The following is a 27,486-nucleotide window of genomic DNA, read 5'->3' as shown; positions in this document are numbered from 1 at the left end:
CTCACACTGAATCTGTTTTACCCAAAACTTTCCAGATTTTTGAACTTATGTTATAATCATTCATCAAAAGTGATCCAATTTATAACAAAAATAAAATAATATAACCATCTATCGATAATAATAAATACTTAATACAAGTGACAAAAAAACTTTACCACAAAATCATCCTAAAAACGAAATAATATACTTTCAAAATAAAAATGATAAAGCATGATTCATACGATGAAATCGCTTGCTAATTGTATTTTTTTATTATAATATAATAATTGTCGCATTTGCAACGAACTATAAGTAACTTTGAAAGTAAGAGAAGTTCTAACAGCTATTATTGATAAATTTAAATAAAAAAATACAACTATTTGCTTAATGCTCCAATGGAAAACATACTTTTGTTATAAAATCCTATCCGACCACTACGATTAAGTTGCCATGGTTTGAAACCAAGGTGCTTAATTGTGTTGGTTTTTAAATCCACCCAAACTAATTCAGAGTCTTCTTTTCTGAAGAATATTTCACCCTTCTTCCCCACTCCGATAGGAATTTCAAACCAAGGGAGCGGCCCAACAGTGAAGAGTTTGTACCATGATTCCTTAACGCCAAATTCACCTAAAATTAATATATCAAAGGTAGATGTATTTAAAGTATGTATGTTTTGATGATGTTTGAACAAGACAATGGAGTCATTTAACACTGACAATCCCATCCACCGCTCTCCGGAGAATGAGGGAATGGGTGTGTTAATGAAAACCTCATTGCTCAAGTCAAAGGATATTAAAGATGCTCCAACATACTTATTTTCTCTATCTAAATTTAACCAATGACAAACTCCGTCAAGGTATACTCGAAAAGTCCCAAAGCCAGAATTGCACTTAACACAACTAGGCATATCAATATCTAACTTCTTCCATGAGTTAGTCTTTAAGCTATAAATCTCCCAAAAGGGCTTTAATGATTCACCTCGCCCTAATAATAAATCTCTATCAGATGGCCAAATAGTGTGGAACTTACAAATAATAGTTGTATTACGAATCAACTTATAATCATCTGCAACATAGTCATAACCAAATCCATGAAGATTAAGATAAGTAACAAAACTAACTGGAGCATCAAAATTAAGGGTAGCAGGTGGGGAAAATGACTCAAAAGGGCTTAGAGGAATGATCTTCAATTCATTGGTAGTTGGGTTCCACAATACAATTTTGTTTATAAGAGGTTCTTCAAAATAAAGTATGCCATTAGCACAACCAAAACCAAGAAATTTCATGTGGTCGATTTGTTGTGGCAATTCTAGCTCTACCATATTCTCAAAACTCTCACCAGAAAGAGAACATAATTTCTCGTCATCGTGAAGATGTAGGATGAGAGATGTATCATCGTTATAAGAATATTTGGAGAAGAACTTATGGCGATACAAACTCATGAAACTAGGATTGTCAGATAAGAGAGACCATGACTTACGCACACATCCAAATCGTTTCAAAGATTTCAAAGGGAGTTTTGATAAAATGGATAATGCAATATCGTCACTTATATAGTTGCTCACCTTATCATCGGTGACTTCCATGACTTTCTCCATCTTTCAAATATACAAAAAACAAAAAGGAGTCAATTTTATGAACAGGTGAATAGAAAATTCTGAAAGCATAAATGTGATACTAAATAAATATTCAAACACAAAATTACATGAGTTTAACCATTATCAAAATTGCAAGCAAATGATAAATTAAAGAAATAATAATTTGAAAGATTAAGAGTAAAATGGCGTACCAAATTTGTAGGCCTCTCTTTTCTCTTCTGCAGAAAGGTTGAAGCTGATGTTAATAAACAATTTAAGCTTATGAAAACAAAGGTTATAAACAAGAGTATTTATAAGGAAAAATATTGGAGATTAAAAATCAAAATATCAAAATACATATTTCTTTTAGATAAATTTTTACACATTTCTTCTAGTTCTTCTAGATAAAATTGAATGAGCGTTAATTAAAGTCAAGTTAAGTCAATAAAAAGGAATAATCAGTAATTGAAAATTACAAGTAGTCTTGACAAGGATTTGGATTTTTCTCTATCTATATTTTTCTCAATCTTTTTTAAATTTAAATCTTTATAATTTAATTAATCAAATGATAAAATAACAAAAGTCATTATACTAATAAAAATATATTTGAATAAAATTTCTTTAAAAATGGAAAATATAATTATAAATTAATTAATTAATTAAAATTTTGATTTTTTGACCAACATATAAATAAAAGACAAAATAATCCAATTTTTTAATGAAATACAATAAAAAAGTAATTATTAATTGATTAATTTTTTTCAGTATATAAAGCATTCAAAGATCTATTTTTTTATTATAAAAAATAATTAATAAGAATAATTAGTTAAAAGTTATTTTTTCAATATAAAAAGCATATTCAAAAATATATTTTTTCTCTAAAAAATATTTACCAATACTAAATTATTAAAAGATTATTCTTTTAAATATATAAAGCATAGTCAAAGATATATTTTTTAATAAAAATATTTAATATTATTAATTTATTACTACTTCCGTTACTTTATTTAAGAGACAACTTATTTTTTAAATTCATTGAATAATCAATATATTTGATCAGTTTAGAGACTAGATACATTGATTATTCAATGAACCAAAAAAGTGGGTTGTCTCTTATAAAAAAGAAACAAAGGTAGTATTTATTTTTCAATATATAACGCGTATAAAATAATCCATCAATACTATAAATAATACATTTTATGACAAAACTTTCACTTCACTCAACAAAAAATTGAGGTATAGTTCGAGGACACTCCATGTTTAATTTTTTAATTTTTAAATACAATATATTACCTTATTATTTTAATATAACCAATAGGAAAAATAATTCAAGACATGCTTTGAATCTCAGCAAAATCAATTTATAGTATTTTTTCAATAATTTTTTTTTTATAAATTAAATGGTCTATTTCTTAGGTTTCTTTAATAACCGAGGGATTAGATAATCAAGTTTTACTATAAAGCATTCATTAATAATGTTAACTTGTGCCATTGAGGAACATGTTAAAAAAATTTACAAATAGAAAATTCATATTGAATAGAACAATAAAATCATTAACTCTAAATTTGTATTAAATTCAACACACAATTTTCAAGATTTTTTACTATATTTATATCTTATCCTTAACATAACTCATCTATAGCCCCTCCAAATTTGTACATGTTATTCTTTAGGTGTTTTTAATTTAAAATTTAAACATATTGAAATTAAACCCCATTTTATAAGAGATTATGTTCAAAAGGGTATTTTTAATTTTAAATGTATAGATACAGACAATCAATGAGTTTATATCTTTACAAAATCTCATATTGAAGATAAATTCGATTTTATTCTGAAAATTCTAAAAATGGAATTTTTTCTATAATAAAACAACAATATGCATAGTCTCTGGAGAATCAAAATAAGACTCTAAGATAACATGACTTTGAACAAGTTAGTCATATGAAGTTAGAAGGTTCTCTAGGTCAGAACCCCTCTACGACTTTTCTGTCCTTTGGGCTCTGGATTTAAATTAATGGTTGAAATCAAGCGTAGTTTTGTGTGGGTTTAAAGTAAGATAAATGTCCTACACTAAGCCACCTGAACTTTGAAGTGACCCCTTAGGAAACACTATTTCTTAGGTAAAGATTAGATCATTACTTTCTCCTCCATTGTCAGTATGTATGTGTTTTCAAAATTTATTTTAATTATTACTTTTCTATTTAAACCTGCTTTCACTCACTTCCCACGCACAATGTTGCTATTTTCACAACCCACACTCTAAATCTTTAATCTTCAAAGGCTCTCTCTGCAACTTAAACCATAACCATGATTGACTAACAACAGTTCAACTTCAACAACAAGAGCAACAATCTAAATATGACATCACCATGGATAAAGGCAATCCTGAGATATGGTTATCTACACTGGTGACTTGTTTAGAAGATGTTAGCAACAAGATAATCTTAAACAAAAGTATTGAGGAAAGGATAAACTATTATTAGTCAGAAAACATTACAAATATTGAATCAATTTCAAAAGCAAGCAAAAGCATAACAAGAGATTACATCTCGCAGACTACGTTTGCAGACCAACCACCTATTCTAAGGAAGGCCATGTTGTCCTCATCGGTTTCTGATCCACTATATTCAACTGGCTTCTTCTTCTTTTTGATGTTTTTCATCTTTGAAACTGAAGTTCTTCCTATCACAGAAGCTCTGGAAACTAATCCAGCTTGTGTTCTTGCATCTTCACAAAAGCTCTGGAAACAAAGATCAAAATACACATCTTTTTTAGATACATTTTTACACATTTCTTCTAGATAAATTTGAATATGCCTGGATATAATGCAAGTTGGTCAATAAAAAAAATTTAGTCATTGAAAATTACATGTAGTTCCGACAAGGATTACGATCTCTCCATATCTTCTTCAATTTTAATTTTTTACTATTTAATTAATCAAATGATAAAATAACAAAAATGAACATGCTAATAAAAATATATTAGAAAAAATAAATTTATAAATCAATTAATTAATTAAATTTTTTATTTTTTTGACCAATATGTAAATAGCATACCAAAAATATTTTTTCTCTGAAATAAAATAACAATTAAGTATATACTAGTTGATAATTTTTTTTTCAATATATAAAGCATTAGAATATCTGATTTTTCTCTTAAAAACAATTAACAATAACAATTAATTAAGAACACATTATTTTTTCAATATAGATATATAATCAAAGATCTATTTTTTCTCTATAAATAATTAACATTACTAACTAATTAAAACATTTTCAATATGTATGTTTGTTATAGTTCATAGTTCAGAAGTGTTGTTGTTCAGAAGTTATAAGCTTAAGAACCTTACTCGCCGTAGCTGAGAAGTTGGTGCTCAAAATCTTAGTGTTAGCTTATGAATTGTAGTTGATTTTAAATTTTTCAGAAGGCCCAGTTCTCAACTAACGTAGGTTAGCATTTTGCATACGTGACAATTTCAGTTTTGTATTTAAACAAGTTGTGTAACAAAATTTTAGTTTTGTATTTACACTCTTGAGCAGAATATGAGCTGTTTTCTCTTGAGTGTGGAAGAATGAAGTGTTCATTCTTATTCTCTTCTTGCACATATTTTCTTCTTGTTGTTGTGCCTTTCTGTTATGATGATCTCCTTGATCATTTTCACTCTGCTCTCACACACTTAACCCTTGTAGTTATATTTTCTATTTATTGTATGTTTCTTATATCTGTGTTTTCTGGAACCTTTGACTTCTTTGTTACTAACTCTAAGAACCTTTGACTTCTTTGTTACTAACTCTAAGATCCCTTCAATGTCAGACACCAAACAGTCATAGGCATGACTTAAAGAATATGGTTCTAAAGGATTCTTTCATGTCTTTCATGTCAAGGTTCTGAGGACCACACATTTCATAAAAGCCCAGACCATATATTTTTCTCTTTCTTACTCCATAGATCATGAGTGCAAGCAGAGCTCTATTAAGATCTATTGTTAAGAAATCTTGAGAGCTATATCCTGCTCAAGCAACAGCTAAATTTAGGATGAAATGAAAAAGAGCTTGGAGAAATGAACTTGAACTCATTAATATATGGATTCCATATTACAATTTTTTTGTGATATATTTTCTTGAAAACAAAGCATGCCAAATACGGCAAAAACCAAGAAATTCCAAATGGGGAATTCATTTAGAAAATGTAGTTCAACCATATTCTTAAAACTATCACCAAAAAGAGAATACATAATTATAGGACCAAGGAGATTTAGGATGAGATATTTATCATCATCATAAAAACATTTGGAAAAGAAATTGAAGCAATAAGCACTTGTGAAACTAGGATTGTCAAATTAGAGAGATCATGAGTTACACACACATTCAAATCGCTTCAAGATTTAAAATGCAGTTTTGATATAATGGAAAAGGAAATATAATCATTTATATAGATTCTCACCTTATAATCATCATCAATGGCAACCACAAATTTTCCCATCTTAGCTTCATTATAAAGAAATAGACCGAAGGTGTCAAAGAAATAACGAAAAAAAAAGAGAGTAAACTTTATAAAAAAAATTAATATCAAACACTGAAAGCATAAATTTGAAACAAAACAAGAAATTCAAACTAAACATATCATAAGTTAAACATTATCGAAACTCTCAAAAAGTAAATAACATTTGAACCTCCAATTAGAGAAAGAGAGATTTGAAGAATTGAAACAAGTGAAAAGATACCAAATTTGAAGGTCTTTCTTATTTCTTGTGCAGAAAAGTAACGGAGATGAAGGTTGAAGTTGTGTTTTTCAAGGGTTTTTTGAAGTAAAAAAAAAAGAGAAGATAATTGAAATTAGAGGTGGCAAAATGGATGAATTGGATAGATATAGATTGGATTGCTAATGGATGAATCAAAATATTCATTAATCCATTAATAAGGGAATTTCTCTTCCCACCCTAACACTTGCTCCCACATCCTAGTGAAAAAAATCCCTAGAATACATAAATGTATTTCTGAACGCACCTCATTCACACACAATTCAGTAGCTTTTTAGCCAGACCCTAATATTATGTAAAAAATGACTACGAAAATAAATCTCCTTATAAGTTACGGAGATGAACTTTCGAATGTGTTTTTAATCAAATACGTGTCAAACTTTTCTCCTTCATTATTTCACTTTTAATCTCTCAAACCCTCTCAATCTCTCAAACTCTCTGAAACACTCTCACACTCTCAAGCTCTCTTAACTCACTTACTAGTTTGAACTGTCTACATCCAATCGATCAAAGAGCTCAACATCAAACTCAAATTTGTTCAGTCTTTTTTTTTTATTTCACTAAACATTTTTTATTTCTCTATGCATTTTTAGAAGTTGAGAATTAGGTTGTGTAGTATCTAGTTTAGATAGATTTATTAACTAAGAAATGTGTTTGATGGGTAGTTTAAATAAGCAATGTGTTTAGAGCATGTCAGATTACCATGCATATCTGCCACTTTCGTATTTTGCTGAGTATATCAGGTTAATATAGAAATGAACTTCTGTATTTGATAAAAAATTAATTTTCCAAAAATTCATAAATGCATTTTCATATTTAGTCTCTCTTCATTATTTATCTTTATTTTTATTTAGTTTCATATGGATAATCCTTGTGTGGTTTAATTATAGGCATTATGATTGATAACCAAGAACAATTGAGGCGCGACAAAGTGTTGCAACATACATTAGTTTGAAGGGAAAGAGTCTAACCCTCGCACACACCGGTCGGCTCTAGTTCATTTAATGCATATGAGGCAACTTATGGGACTCATGCATCTCTACCTCCGTCTTCCCATAGGAGGCAGGTGTCACCTCCTATTTTCCAAAGGATTTGTATGTTTGGTTTCAATCATAAAATATGATGAGAATTATATCTCCTGAAGCTAGCGGAAACGTACTCGACCGCATCGCACGCTCGAAGACACAACAGAGTCGCCATCAAACTTTATTTATTCCCGAAGGAAAGGGAAAACATCGATAAAACCCAGGGGAAGAGAAAATGGGTAAGAAAGTAGATTATGAAAGGGGAAGGTATTAGCACCTCCCACACCCATTATACTTAACAAGAACCGTTTTGATTGTTCCAAGCTCGAATGGGTGTTACATCTAAGGATTACCCATAAAAGAATAAAGGGAAAAGGAGAAGAATAGATAAAGTTCTTGGTGAGGATTAGGCCCTCGTGCCTACGTATCCTTATAGTGCAATAAGGAATTCAGAGCTTCGTAGTTCATAGAACTAATGGTGGGAGGTGAAAGAAGAGTGATTGCAAATATGGTTTGAACCAAAGGATAATATGGTTTGACTTCAAAAAGGGATGAAATCTAAACCCAAGAGGAAAACTGGAATGAATCAATATGTGGGGAGCCTGAGGCATGTAACCACTATATATGGTTGAGAACAAAGGAAATTAAGTGTTTGGAAATAAGCCAAACAACTCTCGATTCAAAAGCAGACATATGATGAAGCTCAAGGAAATAGTGTATTTGCCTCAAAGAGAAAGGTATATCACATGAAGTGAATGAAGATAGTAGGTATCAAACGAAAATAGTGAATAATGGATAATGGAAATGAATGGTAAGAATAGAGAAATAATTAATAAGGAAAGAATTGAAAGATTGGGATAAAAGTGACGGAAAGGTATAGCTTGAAACCAAAGGTAAGGGTATTATTGGAATCCATAAAGGAAATGGTATTTGAAACCTAAGAGTAAAGGTGGCATGAACCAATATGTGGGGAGCCTAAGGCATGTAACCACTATATATGATTAGGCCAAAAACAACTCTTGGTACAAAGGTGGACAATTATCCTAAAAGGGTATATATGGAATTCCAAAGAAATGTGGCATTTGGTTTCAAAGAAGGGAAATATGTCACTGAAATGAATGGTTATAATTGAATGTAGATGATAGTGGATCATGAAAGATATAGATGGTGCCCTAAGGTAGGAGAAAGAATAATTATGGTTGTGCTCGCCAAGGGTTCGAAGCCTTGTCCCTACGTATTCTCGTTGTGCAATGAGAAACTCAGAACTCCTTATTTCGTGGAACTATGAAAACAAAGAGAGTTGATTTGATAAGTAGTGATGAAAAGTATAACTTGCACCAAAAGACAATGTTAGCATGGGGCCCATAAAGGTAAATGAACTTTTAACCAAATTGTAAACACGCATCAAACCAGAAAACAAAGGAATTAAGTGTTTGGCATCAAGGCAAACATTTGTTGGTTCACAAGATGGGCACTGAAATTGCGCTAAAAGGATATATATATATATATATATATATATATATATATATATATATATATATATATATATATATATATATATATATATATATATATATATATATATATATATATATATATATATATATATATATATATAAATATATATATATATATATATATATAAACCAAAGGAAAATGATATTTGGTCCAAGGAAATAGTATATCAATGTGGAGGAACAAGAAATTTGAAACCAAAAGAAAATTATATTGAATCCATGAAGGAATAAACTCTGAACCAAAGAGTAAACAGGAATCAAGCCAGAAAACAAAGGAATTAAGTGTTTGGCATCAAGGCAAACATTTCATGGCTCATGAGGATGGACATTGGAATTGTCCTAAAGGGATATGCATGAAATCCAAAGTGATAAGGTACTTGGTTTTAAAGAGAAGACAACAAAATACGGTTGAGGGTGGTAATGATTGGTGAACGAGAAAGAGTAAATAAATGCGCTCGTGGAGGATCTGAATCCTCGTGCCTATATATTCTCATCGTGCAATGAGAAAATCAGAGTTCCGTAGTTTAGACTAAGACGTAATAAAGACAGTAAGAGATTGCTAAGGAAACAAAGATGATAATGAAAGATGAAGAAGACTTGGTAGTCATCAGGTATGAACCACACTAAAGCCTATGAGTAAAGGTGAATACGATGAGCAACAAGGTCATTTGTCCCGTACCCAAAGATATTCATAATGAATTAAGGAATTCTCCACTCTCACTCCTTCTTTACTACTTAAGGCTCATGGCATGTGATTCTCATCATAACTTTCAAGTTGCTGACGAAGAATCCTCGATGCTCTGTATGATGATGAAAACTTGTCAATCATTTGATTTGAATTGCACTAAAGTCTATGAACAAAGACGAATACCTTGAACAACTGGGTCATTCATCCCGTATCCAAGGATATCCTGGACAAGGATATGAATACTCCATTCTCATCATTCTTTGTTACTTAAGGATCATGTCGTGTAACTCTTATCATGATTAACAAGTGTTGATGAAGGTTCTGACCATTGCAATGTTGCTTGTGAAGAGAGACTTTGACAATCATTTGATTCAAATTATGGTAAAGTCCATGAATAGAGGTGAATATAATGAGAAACTGGGTCATTTGTCTCATACCCAAAGATATTAAGAATGACTTAATGAATTCTACACTCTCACTCTTTATCTATTTCTTAAGATTCATGTCACACACTTGAATGAAGATTGACAAGCTCTCCGAAACACCTTTGATGTGCCTTGCCTAGTAGTCCACTGCTAGATTTGTCTGGGATGTCTTGACTAGAAGTCCGAACTTGAGGCTTTGAGATCCACAACATTACAGGAACTAGTCTTACCAAGTAATCAAGGGACTTTTGATCACTTGAATAGACTAGGGAATTATACACAATCAAAGCATTTAGTTAATCAAAATATCTTTTGATCAACTTAATCAAAGGGAGTGATTTAGTTGGTTTATGTACAACATATCTAAAGATTAATTAGTTAAAACCTAATTATCTAATTATCACCATCATTAATCAATTAAAAATCTAATGTTTCTAATCATATTCTAACAATTTTAAAAATCTAATAATCACTAATCTAATTAGAATTTTAAAATCTAAACAAACTCTAATGCACTCATTAATCTAATTAATTTCTAAAACCTAAATCAAGTTCTAAAAATTAATCAATCTAATTAATTTCTAGAACCTAAACAAGTTCTAAAAATTAATTAATCTAATTAATTTCTAAAACATAACCAAGTTCTAAAAATTAATTAAATTAAATGGCCTAAAATTTTCTAACTAACAAGATTAGAATTCTAGTTATATCCTAATTAATCCTAACCGTGTTTGAGATGGGGGAGTTTAGTCCATGGCAATGAGACCCAAGGCAATCAGCATCTTACTCAATCACTAAACACGTTTTTCACGTGTTTCACCTGGTCAAGCAAAAATGTTGTTAGGTTAAATGTTGTTGCTCAATTGTTATTGATGGCCTACAACAGGACTTTGGCTATGAGCTATTAACTAACATGATATGGCTTGCTGCATGGCTATTGGATTGTGGTTTACTGCAGGCTACTACTGAATGTTAACTTGCCATGACTGTTAGGCATGATTTGGTGCAGGTTTATGATGATTCTGCTTGCTCATGTTGGTGGTTTATGGTTGCTGAATAATGCTTGTTCCTGCAGGTTCATGCTTGTGTAGAATAATGGAAATTGGTTTGGTTGCATGTTTCTTAAAGTATCATGGCTTGTTCATGTTAGGTTTGTCCATATGCATGTGTTAGGTTTGCATGATGCTTGCTGCAAAATTTTGGACTGGTTGATGTTGCTGATGTATGGCTGATTTGATTTCAAATGTTGCTACATGCTTTGCTACCATTCATTGGATGATTGGCTTATATGTATGCTTGACTGCAGGGATGACTTGTGGAATTGGACATGGTTGCAAGGCAAAGTCCAAGTGCATTCAAGGCATGACCAAGTTCAAGGCATGGCAAACTTGGTGCAAAATGGCTTTCTTGTCCATGAAGCAATATACCGATAAAATCTCATGAAATAATGCAAGAGTGAAGATGTAATGCACATTAGGATTTAGGTCATGGAAAAAAAGGTTGGTTGACTTTGGTCAACTGGTTGACCAAAAAGTCAATCTTTGTAAAAATTACATTTTTTTTGTATTTCCTTTTGTAATGGACAATGTAAATTTTATTTTAATGATTTAATAAACATGTATTTGAATGAAATGATCCATGATTGAATGCTAACAAATTGTCTTCAAAAATGAATTTTACTTAAAAACCCACTTTGATCCATGACTTGAAAGCAAATGAATCAATCACCTTTAAACATTTTAATTATGAATGCATGATAACACATGAATTAAATGGGCTAAAGCAAATGGATTAATCAAGGATTAATGGCCTACAATGCACGATGAATCATAATAGCACAATGAAGCACAATGGACTAAAAGATCAAGAACCAATGCAATCATGAAGCGTGCATCAATGACCATGAACCTATGAACTTGAAAGCACCATGGGCCTAGAACCAATGGATTAGGAATGACCATGTAAAATGCATATGTATGGATGCCTGAATAAGGCCTTGAATCAGATGAAATCCCAAGAATGTAGACATGTAGGTCAAATGAATGATTTCCACGATCACATAGAGTATTTGATGATTGATGATGCATGATATAATGGTCAAGAATCTCCTTCCAATGAATTAGGGTTTCACACAATCACAACGTGAAAAGTCAAGCCAACAAGGCACACTAGAACCAATGCTTCCTGGTTAGGGTTTCATGGTGCACACCATCCAACTGAGGTCTTTAAACCAAACATGAAACTTCACAGACAAGTTCCTAATACATGGGTCCCCCAATTAGGGACTAAATAATCAAACCAAATCCCAAGAAGCAATCACAAGGTCCCATAGAAATAACACCAAGAATTAGGGTTTTGATTCCTCGAGGAATGACATGATAAGGTCTCCTTGAATCCATATCTTAAAGATAAAGAAATTAGGGTTTCAATCCCATGATGAGCATATGAAGAGCCATGTCATATTCCTAGAGTTTGATCCACAAGCAAACCCTAGCTTCACAAGCCACGAGCTTTGAATCTATGATGATCAATTAGAAAGTGTTAACATGAATTAATGATGCCTATGAATGAAGCAAGAATGAATACAAATGAATCTTAAGTCAAAGGTTGGATGAAAAGATGAAAAGGGGAGCGCAAATTTTGGGGTATGACACATCCTGTTAATCTTCTTCGCAAGATAAGTTTGTTCAATTATGGAATTGCCTGCGAGGAATGCAATTGTAACTATTTACGATGAATGAAATTGCAACTATTGACTGTGGCGGGGCTCGAGAGTGAAGGACGAACAAAAGGAGTGAACAATAGAGGGAATGTAGAATAGAGAGATTTTGCGCAAAATTTCTCTTAACCAAAGTTTGGCACGGCAGTGCAGTAATAATTATTTTGCATTACCAGACATATATCACATTCACACCGTATTTGTTAACTAATTAAGTAACAAATGCATATTGGTCTTTTTATGTTGATAAATTAATTAACAAATACAGTGATAAAGTAACAATAACACCTAAACAATTTTAGTGTCATTTTCATGATCAATGATCTAAGCTATATCATCCTCTAAGCTTCAATATCTTGTCAATATAAGTCAATTTTTTAAGGGTCAGATCATCAAGAACATAAGCATGTTATACAATCAGTTAGAAAAGGAATATCATTCAAAGTGATCCAACAACACCGATAGCTTATTGATGTATAAAATCATTGAACAAGAAATTAATAGAAAATTTACATGTAATGAAAACAAGATTTTGGAGATAATAGAACAATAAAGAACCATTAAAATTATCTCAGAGCATTTGGTATGATTGAAATATTCAAAACCATTAAATCTCACACTGAATCTATTTTACCCAAAAATTTCCATATTTTTGAACTTATGTTGTAATCATTCATCAAAAGTGATCCCATTTATAACAAAAATAAAATAATATACCAATCTACCGAGCATAATAAATGCTTAAAACAAGTGACAAAAACACTTTACCACAAAATCATCCTGAAAACCAAACAATATACTTTCAAAATAAAAATGATAAAGAATGATTCACATGATTGAATCGCTTGACTAATTGTCTTTTTTCATTATAATATAATAATTGTCGCATCTATAACGACCTATAAGTCACTTTACAAGTAAGAGAAGTTCTAGCAGCTATTATTTATAAATATTGTTCTTACATAAAAAAAATACAACTATTTGTTTATTGCTTCAATGGAAAACATACTTTTGTTATAAATTCTTATCCTACCTCTACGATTAAGTTGCCATGGTTTGAATTTCATCAGTGAAGAGTTTGTACCATGATTCCTTGACACCAAATTCACCTAAAATTAATATATCAAAGGTAGGTATGTTTAAAGTATGTATATTTTGATGATGTTTGAACAAGACAATGGAGTCATTTAACACTCACAGTCCCATCCACTGCTCTCCGACGAATGAGGGAATGAGTTTGTTAATGAACACCTCATTGCTCAAGTCAAAGGATATTAAAGATGCTTCAACATACTTATTTTCTCGGTCTAAATTTAACCAATTACATACTCCGTCAAGGTATACTCGAAAAGTCCCAAAGTCAGAGTTGTACTTAAAACAACTAGGCATATCGATATCCAACTTCTTCCAAGAGTTAGTTTTAAGCTATAAGTCTCCCAAAAGGGCTTTAATGATTCATCCCGCCCTAATAATAAATCTCTATCAGATGGACAAGTAGTGTGGAACTTACAAATTATAGTCATCTGCAACATAGTTATAACCAAATCCATGAAGATTAGGATAAGTAAGAAAACTAACTGGAGCATCAAAATTAAGGGTAGAAGGTGGGGAAAATGACTCAAAAGGACTTAGACAAATGACCTTCAATTCATTGGTAGTTGGGTTCCACAATATAATTTTGTTACTAAGAGGATCTTCAAAACAAAGTATGCTATTAGCACAACCAAAACCAAGAAATTTCTTGTGGTCGATTCGTTCGGGCAAAATCTAGCTCTACCATATTCTCAAAACTCTCACCATAAAGAGAACATAATTTCTCGCCACCATGAAGATGTAGGATGAGAGATGTATCATCGTCATAAGAATATTTGGAGAAGAAATTATGGTGATACGAACTCATGAAATTAGGATTGTCAAATAAGAGAGGCCATGACTTACGCACACATTCAAATTGTTTCAAAGATTTCTAAGGGAGTTTTGATAAAATGGATAATGCAACATCGTCTCTTGTATAATTTCTCTCGTCGATGACTTCCATAAATTTCTTCATCTATCAAATTATACAGAAAATAAAAAGGAGTAAATTTTATGAATAGATGGATAGAAAATTTTTAAAGCATAAATGTGACACTAAATAAATATTCAAACACAAAAACTACATGAATTTAACCATTATCAAAATTGCAACAAAATGCTAAATTAAAGAAACATTTGACAAAATGGAATGGTAGACACGAGATCTATAAAAGTGACAACACAAGTGAAAAGATTGAGAGTAAAATGAGGTATCAAATTTGTAGGTCTCTCTTTTCTCTTATTTAGAAAACTAACAAAGATAAGTTTGAAGCAGAAGTTAATAAACAATTGGAGCTTATGGAACAAAAGTTATAAACAATAGTATTTATAAGGAAAAATATTGGAGGTTGAAAATCAAAATATCAAAATACACATTTCTTTTAATAAATTTTTACACATTTCTTCTAGTTCTTCTAGATAAATTAAAAAACAAGTTAGGTCAATAAAAAAGAATAATCGGTAATTGAAAATTATAAGTAGTCCTGACAAGGATTTGGATTTCTCTATATATATTTTTCTCAATCTTTTTCAAATTTAAATCTTTAAAATTTAATAAATCAAATGATAAAATAATAAATGTCGTTATACTAATAAAAAGACATTTGAAGAAAATTTCCTTTAAAATGGAAAATATTTTTATAAATAAACTAATTTATTTAAAAAAATATTTTTTGACCAACATATAAATAAAATATAAAATAACCCAAGTTTTCTCTGAAATACAATAAAAATTAAGTATATATTAATTGATTAATTTTTTTCAGTATATAAAGCATTCAAAGATCTAGTTTTTTTTATTAAAAACAATTAATAAGAATAGTTAATTAAAAATTATTTTTTCAATATAAAAAGCATATTCAAAGATTTTTTTTTCTCAAAAAATATTTAACAACACTAGTTTATTAAAAGATTATTCTTTTAAATGTATAAAGCATATTCAAAGATTTATTTTTTTATTAAAAAATTATTACTAATTTTTTATTATTTTTTAATATATAACGCGTACAAAATATCTATCAATACTACAAATAATATATTTTATGATAAAACTTTCACCTGTGAAACTGAATACATTGTAGGTGTTGTGGTTGCATGTCAAGTTGTTAGACTTCTGAATTTAATGCAAAATCTGAAGATTAAGGTAAACATGCCTATGAAGTTGATGATTGGTAACAAGTTTGCAATCAATCTTGCCAAGAACCCATTAATGCATGGGAGAAGCAAACATATTGAGACTATGTATCATTTTCTGAGAAGTCATGTTCAAAATGGAGTGCTATAAGTTATGCATTGTAGCACCCAAAAGCAACTTGCATATGTTCTGACGAAAGCAATTAAGACTGATCAATTTCTTCACTTGAGGAATGAAATTAGTGTTATTAGTTTTGATTAGCTAAATATGAAATAAGGGATGGTGTTAGAAATAATTCATATTCAGTAGTAGTAGTAGTTTTGTTAAGCTTAAACCTAGCTAGTGTAGGTTATCATTTTGCCTACGTGGCATTATTATTTGTATATATAAACAATTGTAGTTGTCATTAATAGGGTGTGCATTGGGTGGATGTAAACATTTGTTGTAACCGTTTTGTAAGAGTAGTAGAAATTTGTTATTCTCTCTCTTCTTCCATCTCTCTCTTCTTCGTCTTGTGCACCAACAAACCGTAGCACCAAAAACTTTTATCGCATACCAAATACAACCAAACTCAACCAAGGATTCTCTAAAAACTATAAAATTCCCCAGACACTGACATATTCCACCCCTGAACCCCTTCTGACTTTATAGGTTGGATTATTCACATCGCTTCTAATAGGTCATTTCAACAAATACAATTCTAATGTTAAAAAGTGTAGATCAGGCCAAAATAACATATTGTTTTTCCAACATATTTCTGCAAGTTATATACCAGGATATGAATTGAGACATAAATTCTTATTCTAAATATGTCAAACAAATGCCATATATAGCTCTAAGCAACAACATTGACAAATTTAAAAAGAAAGAGTAAAATACGCCAAAAAAGACCTATGAGAGCGCTTTTTTTGGCCTTTAAAAGCGCTGCCGTAGGTGGCGCTGCTATAGGTTTTAGCAGCGCTTTTTGTTTACTAAAAAGCGCTGCTAAAGGTTGTCAATAGAGAGCGCTTTTTAGTAAAAAGCGCTGCTAAAGGTGGTATATAGACAACCTTTAAGAGCGCTTTTTACTAAAAAGCGCTCTCTATTGACAACCTTTAGCAGCGCTTTTGAGTAAAAAGCGCTCTTAAAGGTTGTCTATATACCACCTATAGCAGCGCTTTTTACTAAAAAGCGCTCTCTATTGACAACCTATAGCAGCGCTTTTTAGTAAAAAGCGCTCTCTATTGACAACCTATAGCAGCGCTTTTTACTAAAAAGCGCTCTCTATTGACAACCTTTAGCAGCGCTTTTTAGTAAAAAGCGCTCTCTATTGACAACCTTTAGCAGCGCTTTTTACTAAAAAGCGCTGTCTTTTCCTCTAGTAAAATAACAAAACGCTGCCTTCAGTTTAAGCCTACCATTTCAACCTGTAATATTTTTTGGGAATAATCCCATAAACCTGTAAATCAAGCCTCTCTAATTCAAGCATTTGGAGTCATAATTCAAGCATTTGTAATTTTTTAAACCAACACAAGCAAACCAACACAAGAATGAACACATTTGGAGTCATAATTCAAGCAAACCAACACAAGGATAGATAGGCACTGAACACATTTGGAGTCATAATTCAAGCATTTGTAATTTTTTAAAGCAAACCAACACAAGAATGAACACATTAATCTATCCATGAAATTAAAGATATCACTAAAATTATAAAGAACTATACACAAGTCAAAACTAATATGTTATACGGCCTATTTGGAGTCATAACTAATCTGTTAAAAATATAAAGAACTATACACTTGCCAACCAGAAACCATTCTTCATCAAAGTATTCATGTTATTTTGAAACCATTATATACTAATTAATCTTTTCTCAATAAAATATTGACACAATTCCTCCTTGATTTGTTCCAACTGCAGTCTCGTGTAATGAGCACACTTGTATTCATCAAAGTACTACATAACAAAACATAATATGCATGATTTAGTTAAAAGTAATAAATAATATGAAATATTCGATAAATATTAAAACAAATCCTAAGTTATAAATCCATACCGTGATTGGAATCTCTATTTGATTCATATTAATGATTTCCCTCATAAACCTCATTACAAAGTATCCGCAATCGATACCGTTGCGCTGTAGAGGACACTACATAGAAAAATAAATAAGAATGTATAGTTATCTTTTCTTATCAAGTAGCATCACTATTATAAGCAAAATTGTGAAAATTAAAGTACCTGCACTTTTATCCACGTAATGTTGCTGGATTTAGTACGTGGTACTCGAGCTTGTCTTTGAGATCGGAACACTTTTATTGATCTAACAAAATAAAAACATATATTTAGAACAATCTCACATAAATATACACGAATATTTAGAACAGTCTCACTTACGTATCAACTAATTGCTTCATATCCGGATAATTTGTCCATTCACCATCTATCGAATTCAGAAAATATACCACTTCTTTTAAAGGATCAATAGCAAGCAACAACCAGTGACACCTATAAATTAAAACAAAAGTTTATATGGAAATTTTTTACGTAAAAGAAACAATTAAAGATTAGAATAAACTTAGAATTAAAATCTAACCCTGAATTATACGGCCAAAGATACAAGTTGTTTGTACTGCTGGCCATGAATCTCTTGACTAAGTACTCTCTACATGAATCCGGTTCCCTACAAATTAATGCTTTGTTGACCAGGGAGGAAGACACGAAACGGAATCTGTTTGACAATTGATCATTCCCGCGCATGAAATTGTCATACAAGAACCTTCAATAAAAACATAATAAACATTAGACTATTTTTATTGAAATGTGTAAATAAATTGTTCAAGTAATTAAATAATATATAGATCGGATTACCGGATGTATGTGTGTATAACACCGACGCCTAATTCTTGATGCCGAAAAATATGTTCCAGATCTTCTTTTCCGATTGTTTCAGTGCATGAATAACCAAAGATATCTTCCTCCATATCCAGTAAGCGAATAGCACCAGCTGTTGCCATATCTGATGAGTCAACAAGTGTTTCAAGAGATATCTGGTATCGAGGCACAAAAGCACCTTTTTTTGGCAAAGAAGTCACTGGAAGATCCCTTTTGTTTTTCTGTCGACTACCAATTTTCTGGCTCAGTTGTTGTGACCCTTGAGCAAATACCTATAAATCATATAACATAGGTAAATTATAAAATCATGCATTTTTTGATTCGGATCATATAATTAACACTTTCAATATACCTCTTTTTGTGATGCAACAGACTCGTTGTGCCGCAAAATCCCTTTATCCTTAGATGCGGGTTTTGTAGGCGTCTAAAATTACCATGTAAAAAAAATTAACTTAACGGTTCAGAATTGACATTTGAATACTAAAAGATTCATAGTGGTTTTTGAATTCAACATACCTCATCATCAATGAAAATGAGATCCAAGGGCCATGCAACAAATGATCCTATTGCATCTCGCAGCAATGTTGTCTCTGAAACAATGTCAGGTATCGGTAGCAACGCATCCTTATCTAATACAACATCAACCGATACTTTAAGGTGTCCATCCGGGAGCGGTCTATGGTGAAGTAAATCTCCCGAAGTGTTGTGCACTTTTCCCTTGCCAACTAGGCGATAAGTCGGTGACGATAAGTATAGCTGACAAGATGAAATGCCCTAAACCAATAATAAATATGTTACTTTTAATGTGTATATATTTCAATTAACATAAATGTGCTATTTTAATTTCAAAATAACATATATAATTACCTCGGGAAATTTATTTTGACAATTGATACTGGCTTTCTCACTAGTTTCTTTCAACTGTGAACTGCACTTTTCCATACACCTATATCTCTCATTATCCTTTTGCAATTGAAGAACTTGCGCTTGTAATGCCTGCAACGTCTCCATCACTTCTTGATTGCTAGGATTTCTTCTCCTTGGATTCTTATACAAGGAAGTTGGAGTACAACCATGCCCTTTACCCCTCACCCGACCGGGATACTCAGGAACATTTAGTGCTCTACTAAGTACGCTCCTGTTCTCCTGGTCCTCAGCTGTGCTTATCGATTGAGATAGGGTCTCCTGAAATTCATTTACATATCGGAAATTATTAGTGGAGATAAAAAAATTAATTATATATTATTAAACTTTTGATTTAATTAAAGACACAATGTTCTACTTACACATTCATCATAAATATGTTGAACGTCATCCCTAACAGTTCCATCCTTTCCCACACGAGCTTCTTTCCACAAAACATGTGGCGGAAGTGATGTTGCGTCACTTTTCGTCTCGTCTAACTACGCATTGACACAAATAATAAGATAATCAATTATAACACATTGAGACAATTAATAAGATCGTAGCATTTTTGTATACTTACAATTTTTTCCTCTAAGCGTGCATATCCCAAACGCCCTTTTTTGTATGCATACGTGGGATTTGACGCTCTCTCGCGATTTGTGGCACTCACTTTCTTGAAATTTTCGTCTCTTATTTGGCCTACAAAAGCAACCCATTCTTCTTCTGTAATGAAGATCGCATACTTCACTGGATATTCCGGATCATATTCAACAAAAAAAATTTCTTTGTCCTTAAGATACTTGTTTGTTAAAAACGTTCTCCACCCTCTGTGTCTTTTTCCGGCCAATTGAAGTATATACTTTTTTCGGATAGTTGTATCTTCAATGTTAAAAGACCTCTACGAAAAAATATTGGAATAGAGTGTGTTAGTATAAGTAATTTAAACACATTATCGTCAATATAAAGAAAATATAAACAATCATATATTGTACCAGTATCTCAGTCCAAATCTTATCTTTAGCGCTACCCAACTCTTTATTACTCCATCTTGTAGCAGTGATTGGAATGTGCATACGAACAAGTGTACCAATGTAGCTTGCCAACTTTGCAGCATTAGACCCAATTAGTTGGTTATCAGCATTCCAATTTACATTATATGTTACTGCTTTATCTCTATCACGAATGATACTCTTCATAATAGTGATGCCTCGTGTAATTTCTTTTTCTGAAGTATCATCAGGAGCATTTGCATCTTGTGAGTTTTCTTGATCACTAGCCATTTAACCTGTAATAAAGAAAAAATATAAAAATGAAATGAAAAATATAAAAATCCATAATCAATAATCCATATATATATTGAATAATATAAAATGACATAGGCTATAATTAAATTTTCTTGAATGACATAGGCTATAATTATACTATTACCTTTTTCAGTAACGTCTCTTTCTTTTCTTGGTAGGAATATGTTCTACTTTTCTTTTAACAACGCGGACGGTTGGATTGATCCAAATACCCTCATTATGATCATTTCTAATACATGATTCATTCTCATTTTGATCATTTATGGTAAAAGATTCAATCTCAACATCAATATCACCTTGATCTCCAATTCTTTCATCAATTTCAGACAAATTCATCACAGTGTACCAGTAATTTGAGGAAGAAATTTACCTCGGATTTACCGAACAGCAACGTCGAGAAGGTCAAACTCACGGAAACACAGGGAATGAGCGCTGTACATATAAAACAACATCAAGGATAAGTCATAACGTATAAAACAATTCAAGAAACTTATATGATGCACATGAACAATTCAAGAACCAAGTAATCGATCATTCAAGAAATTCAATTCACAAGTAAGAACCAAGAAATTCAAGAACCAAGAAATTCAATTCACATTATCAATTTTATTAAATTATCAACTCGATGGGGATATAAGGTTAGTGTGTCAATGGACGAACCGGTATATCAATAGTTAAACTACGTGTACTAATATTAATAAAAGGAGTGCTAACAATACCAACTCTAACACTCTTTTATTGGGTGAAACTCGTCTAAGTCCCACTATTTTGAGTCTTTTGTCTGTCTCCTTTCCAAGAACTCAAGAGCTTGTTGCGACCAAAACACAGTTCCAAATATCATAACTGCTTCCTAATGCATAACTAGAGCTAAATAATATAAAACTGTCTAATTAGCTCAGACCAATCACTTTGAACCTCTAGGCCACCACTCATGATCTTTACTAGTAAGAGGTCATATAGATTTAAGACGGAATACATCCCACACAGGCAGTTTAATTGGAACAGTACCACATATAACTGGTTGTACATAGTTACTGGTTGTAAACAGAACTATACTAAGTGCACAAGTACCTGAGTTTGTCGCTTTGAGATTAAAAAATATAGGACAGAACCGGACAGCTACAACAGCTTTGCTTGCGCAGGGAATCTGTATAGCAGGCCTGCATATCAAGGTCAAATAATAAAGCAACATACATAACTAACATATTTTGGTAACTTGATTCATTAGCTTAACATGAATAATTGAACATAATGATTCATTCTAGATACTAAATGATTAAACACATGCTTTGGGTTTGTATAATATCTAAGCTGAAAGACATACCGAGAAAGATCTTTTCTAGAAAATATGTAAGCTGCATTAACAGATTCAGACGCAGTACCGATTTGTAAGAACCTGAAATGGGCAAAGACGTGAAGTTTTCAATTAGACGCAAACCATGTAATAAAAGCTAAGCAAGAATTTATCTATAAAGGAAGAAAACAACATATATGGTTCCCTCAGATCCTCAAGACCTCCTATTTGCTCACCACGATACTCAACAACCTGCAGACAAGCACATGAAAAATGTACATATAGTCCATCAGGGTTCATTTTACACTACAGTGACCATCTTAAAAATTCACATAATATTAAAACATCATTTTACAACATTAAATAGGATTGCCAAAATATGACTGTAGCAGACAAAGTTATGCCAAAATATGAATGTACATTTTGAAGTTTAACTGTTCATTCAAACCAACATGTAATAGGATTGCCAAAATATGAGACATTGCTCTAAGTTCTTGAAACCATATCACATATATCACTGTAGCAGACAAAGTTATTCCATTTGAGTATCCAACATTTAACATCAAAATCACTTTCTGAAATTTCAGTAATAGTTAGAATATGAGGATACAATGGTGCAAACATATCAGTTCATTCCTTCCTACTTTCTCAGCAAATTTAAACAAATGTTGAAAAGGCACTGATTCTATTAGAACTCCCAACATTATTTCTAAGTCAATGGCGATGCAAGTTACAGAATATCATTTATATCAGAACAAGATGAAACTTTCGGTAAGTTACAGAATATTAAGCAAACATAGTCACAAACTCTAATAATCGATACTGACAAATAAATAACCCATAATGTAGCAATGCAAGTCCATTCAAACCAAAATCGACCACCTATTCTTTGACTTCTAGGGCAAAACAGAAAGACACGAAAACCTAACCTTAAAACGCAATGAGATTTCCAGGTATTGAATCCTTCTCTTTCGAATGCAGTCTCTTTCAAATTTGCAGTGTTTATCGTTGAGATTTCCAGGTACTCTGTGGAATTTTTTCCAGGGCAGCGAGAGCTTCGAACGAGAGAGAGTGAAAGAGGGATTTCTGAAAGTCAGGGATTTTGTAATATTAGATTTATTATAATTTTTATAAATGACCTATGAGAGCGCTTTTACCATGAAAGCGCTTTCATAGATGTGAGACTGAGACCTATAAGAGCGCTTTTACCTTAAAAGCGCTTTCATAAGTCTGAAACCCATGAGACCTATAAGAGCGCTTTTACCTCAAAAGCGCTTTCATAAGTGTGAAACCCATGAGACCTATAAGAGCGCTTTTACCTTAAAAGCGCTTTCATAAGTGTGTGAGACTGAGACCTATAAGAGCGCTTTTACCTTAAAAGCGCTTTCATAAGTGTGAAACCCATGAGACCTATAAGAGCGCTTTTACCTTAAAAGCGCTTTCATAAGTGTGAAACTCATAGATGTGAGACTGAGACCTATAAGAGCGCTTTTACCTTAAAAGCGCTTTCATAAGTGGAGACCTATAAGAGCGCTTTTACCTTAAAAGCGCTTTCTTTACATAGGCGAATTTTTTTTCAAGCTATTACAGCGCTTTTTTTAAAAAGCGCTTTCTTTTTGGTGCTGCCAAAAGCAGTTTTTGGCGTAGAATAGCCTTTCATATTCTCAATTATCTCCTCCATTTTCATAATAACAATTACGCATAGATACTAATAGTAATTTCAAATCACTAACGTTCCTATTATCTGGTTTTGGTCACAAAATAAGGAAGAGAATAAAGGCTATAGGCATAAATGTGATTTCATCTAACCGTCTAATAAAAAAAGTTAATAATTACAAGATGCTTAACAAAGAATTACGTTTGCACTTCAAAGCCTATTATCAAGTTTCAATATTCATATATTTGATTCTCAAATGTGTGACAAAACGTTAAGAGCAGTAAAATCAACTAAAAAAGCAGGAAGATAAAATCAATTATCATAACAATCAAATCAACAAAAACACCAACATATTATGAAATCAATTAGAAAAGGAATAACATTGAAGAAATATTTGATAGAAAATTTACATGCAATAATTATCGCGACTGCAACAACCTAGAAGTTTGTAAGTAAGATAAATTCCAATAGCTACTATTTATACATTTCGTTCTTAAATTTAAAAAAAAAACAATTATTTGCTAATTGCTTCAATTGAAAGCATACTTTTGTTATAAATTACTATCCGACAACCAGGATTAACTCGGTGAGTAACTCGGACTGCTTTGAAACCAAGGTGTTTAACCGTGTTGGTGTTCAAATCAAACCAAACTAATTCAGAGTCTTTCTTTCTGAAAAATATTTCGCCCTTCTTCCCCATTCCGATAGGACTCTTAAACCAAGGAAGTGGTCCAATAGTGAAGAGTTTGTACCATGATTCCTTGACACCAATTTCACCTAATAGTGATATTTCAAAAGTAGATATCTCAAAAGTACGCATATTCTCATGATACGTGAACAGGGCAATGGAGTCATTTAACACCGACAATCCTGTACAATGTTCTCCGGCGAATGAGGGAACGGGTGTGCTAATGTACATCTCATTGCTCAAGTCAAATGAAATTAAAGATGCCCCGATATAATTATTTTCTCCATCTAAATTCAACCAATGACATACTCCGCGTAAGTATACTCGAAAAGTCCCAAAACCAGAATTATGCTTAGAACAAGTAGGCATATTGATTTCAAGTTTCTTCCAAGAGTTATTTTTTAAGCTATAAATCTCCCAAAAGGGCTTTAATGATTTATCTCGCGCTAATTTTAAATCTCTATAAGATGGCGAAAAAGTGTGGAACTTAGGTTTAATCGGTGTATTACGAATGAACTTATAGTCATCTCCAACACAGTCATAACCAAACCCATGAAGATTAGGAATAGTACTAAAACTAACTGTTGCATCAAAGTTAAGGGCACCAGGTGCGGAAAATGACTCAAAAGGGCTTGGACGAATGACCTTTAATTCATTGGTAGTTGGGTTCCACAATACAATTTTGTTCCAAATAGGGTCTAGAAAACAAAGTATGCCATTAAGACATCCAAAACCAAGAAATATCAAGTGGTCGATTTGATTTGGCCAATCTAGTTCCACCATATTCTCAAAATCCTCACCAGAAAAAGAATACAACTTCTTGTGACCATGGATATGTAGGACAAGAGATGTATCATCGTCATAAGAATATTTGGAGAAGAAATTGTGGCGATACATACTCATGAAATTAGGATTGTCTGATAAGAGGAACCATGATTTACGAACACATCCAAATCGTTTCAAAGATTTGAAAGACAATTTTGATAGAATAGATAAAGCGACATCATCATTTATATAATTGATCATCTTATGAGCTGTGACAACCACTTATTTCTCCCTATGTCAAATTATACCTAAAACAAAAAAGAGTAAAATTTATAAATAGATTAATATAAAATAATGAAAGCGTAAATTTGAAACAAACAAACATTGAAACTAAAAATTTCATGAAATTAACCTTATTGAAATTCCAAGCAAATAAAAAATTAGAGAAAGAAAAATTTGAAGAAATGGAACAACAGAGACAAAGTATATAAAAGTCACAACATATATTAAAAGATTGAGAATAAAATGGCGTACCAAATTTGTATCAAACTTGCATGTCTCTTGTGCAGAAAAGTAATGGAGATGAAGGTTGAACAAGAATAGAGAAAAATAACAAGTGAATAAACAATTTGAGCTTGTGGCATAAGGGTTCTAAATAAGAGTATTTATAAGTAAAAATATTGGAGAGTGAAAAACAAAAAATCAAAATGCACATTTCCTCTAGATAAATTTTTACACATTTCTTCTAGATAAATTTGAATAAGCCCGGGTATAATGCAAGAATTACAGGTAGTTCTGACAAGAATTACGATCTCTCCATATTTTTTCAATTTTAAATTTTTACTATTTAATTAATCAAGTGATAAAATAACAAAAATGAACATGCTAATAAAAATATATTATATAAAAATTATAAATTTGCATATACCAAAAAATCTATTTTTTTTCTGAAATAGAATAACAATTAAGTATATATTAATTGATAATTATTTTTCAATATATAAAGCATTCAAAGATCTGTTTTTTCTCTAAAAAAAATTAACAATAATAATTAATTAAAAACACATTACTTTTTCAATACAAAATATATACTCAAAGATCTATTTTTTCTTTAAAAGTAATTAACATTACTAATGGATTAATTTTTTTTCAATATATAAAGCATTACTCAAATATCTATTTTTCTCTAAAAACTACTAATAATACTAAATTATTGAAAGATTTATTTATTTTCCAATATACAAATACAAAATAATTTATTTATTTTAAGCACAATTAACAATTAAGTGTATTAATTGACTAAATTATTATTTTTAAAAATATATAAAGCATGCAAAAAAATATTTTCTTCTAAAAAACAATTAACTATGCGAATTGATTAAAACTTTGATTTCTACTTCATACATTGGAAGAAAAAAAAAACATTACTTTTTTATTAAATTAGTATACTAAATTGTTAATTGTTTTTTGGATATGAAAATGGTTTTTTGAGTATGACTTATATATTAAAAAAATAAAAAATTTAATTAATTAATATACTCAATTGTTGATTGTGTTGAAAAAATAGATTAATCTGTATGTTCTATACTCTGAAAAGAATACTTTGTTAACCAATTAGTATTGTTAATCTGTTTTTAGAGAAAAATAGATTTTTTTTGTATGCTTTATATATTATAAGTGAATTTATTCTAATTATAATTCTCTTTTTTGTATGCTTTGAATAAGATTAAGAAAATACTATTTTGTATCTTATATATTTAAAAAATTAAATTTTTAATCAATTAGTATTGTTAAATATTTTTAGAGAGAGAAAAATAGATCTTTAAATATGCCTTTATATGTTCAAAAAAAATTATTAATTAGTATTGGTAGTTTTTTTTCTAGAAAATAAATAAATATTTGAATAGGTTTTATATATTGGGAAAAATAAATAAATTAGTATTGTAAATTTATTTTTAGAGAAACAAACAAATCTTTAAGTATGCTTTATATATTAAATAAAATCAATTTTATAATCAATTAGTATATATTTATAAATCAAAATTTATGAAGAAACTTTTCTAATATATACTTATTTCTTATATTTTATATATTGAAA

At 30.9% G+C, this 27,486-nt stretch overlaps 3 protein-coding genes and 1 pseudogene across 3 annotated transcripts; all 4 read right to left on the bottom strand.

Moving 5' to 3' along the window:
• Positions 1–228: 228 nt before the first annotated feature.
• On the bottom strand, positions 229–1,817 carry LOC127117481 (F-box/kelch-repeat protein At3g06240). Its single transcript, XM_051047507.1, has 2 exons — positions 1,768–1,817; positions 229–1,576 (listed from the first exon to the last, which is right to left on the bottom strand). The coding sequence occupies exon 2, from the start codon at positions 1,574–1,576 to the stop codon at positions 356–358; it is 1,221 nt and encodes a 406-aa protein (XP_050903464.1). The 5' UTR covers positions 1,768–1,817; the 3' UTR covers positions 229–355.
• An 11,906-nt stretch (positions 1,818–13,723) lies between these two features.
• On the bottom strand, positions 13,724–15,030 carry LOC127117480 (F-box/kelch-repeat protein At3g06240-like; annotated as a pseudogene).
• A 3,081-nt stretch (positions 15,031–18,111) lies between these two features.
• Positions 18,112–22,144, bottom strand: LOC127120989 (uncharacterized). The gene is made up of 11 exons (XM_051051607.1): positions 22,056–22,144; positions 20,673–20,965; positions 20,261–20,578; positions 20,061–20,177; positions 19,642–19,959; positions 19,291–19,548; positions 19,127–19,198; positions 18,751–19,046; positions 18,476–18,658; positions 18,277–18,387; positions 18,112–18,202 (listed from the first exon to the last, which is right to left on the bottom strand). Exons 2-11 carry the CDS (start codon positions 20,958–20,960, stop codon positions 18,112–18,114), a joined length of 2,052 nt encoding a protein of 683 aa, XP_050907564.1. The 5' UTR covers positions 20,961–20,965; positions 22,056–22,144.
• On the bottom strand, positions 21,114–26,014 carry LOC127120987 (F-box protein CPR1). Its single transcript, XM_051051606.1, has 8 exons — positions 25,923–26,014; positions 24,498–25,696; positions 22,731–22,853; positions 22,472–22,530; positions 22,309–22,380; positions 22,097–22,144; positions 21,366–21,416; positions 21,114–21,294 (listed from the first exon to the last, which is right to left on the bottom strand). The coding sequence occupies exons 2-8, from the start codon at positions 25,647–25,649 to the stop codon at positions 21,114–21,116; spliced, it is 1,686 nt and encodes a 561-aa protein (XP_050907563.1). The 5' UTR covers positions 25,650–25,696; positions 25,923–26,014.
• Positions 26,015–27,486: the final 1,472 nt, after the last annotated feature.

Source organism: Lathyrus oleraceus, chromosome 2 (genome assembly GCF_024323335.1).
Source record: "Lathyrus oleraceus cultivar Zhongwan6 chromosome 2, CAAS_Psat_ZW6_1.0, whole genome shotgun sequence".
In the NCBI taxonomy this organism is placed as follows: Eukaryota; Viridiplantae; Streptophyta; class Magnoliopsida; order Fabales; family Fabaceae; genus Lathyrus; species Lathyrus oleraceus.
This window is presented reverse-complemented; position numbering and strand designations above follow the sequence as displayed.

Coding starts and splice junctions, on each gene's coding strand:
- LOC127117481 (XM_051047507.1), bottom strand. CDS start 1,576: ATGGAGAAAGTCATGGAAGTCACCGATGATAAGGTGAGCAACTATATA.
- LOC127120989 (XM_051051607.1), bottom strand. CDS start 20,960: ATGGCTAGTGATCAAGAAAACTCACAAGATGCAAATGCTCCTGATGAT. Junction 19,549..19,641: donor GTCAAAATAAATTTCCCGAG/GTAATTATATAT, acceptor TTATTGGTTTAG/GGCATTTCATCTTGTCAGCT. Junction 19,047..19,126: donor CTGTTGCATCACAAAAAGAG/GTATATTGAAAG, acceptor TATGATTTATAG/GTATTTGCTCAAGGGTCACA.
- LOC127120987 (XM_051051606.1), bottom strand. CDS start 25,649: ATGATCAATTATATAAATGATGATGTCGCTTTATCTATTCTATCAAAA. Junction 22,381..22,471: donor GATCTGAGGGAACCATATAT/GTTGTTTTCTTC, acceptor TGCCCATTTCAG/GTTCTTACAAATCGGTACTG. Junction 21,295..21,365: donor CTTCTCGACGTTGCTGTTCG/GTAAATCCGAGG, acceptor AATTGATGAAAG/AATTGGAGATCAAGGTGATA.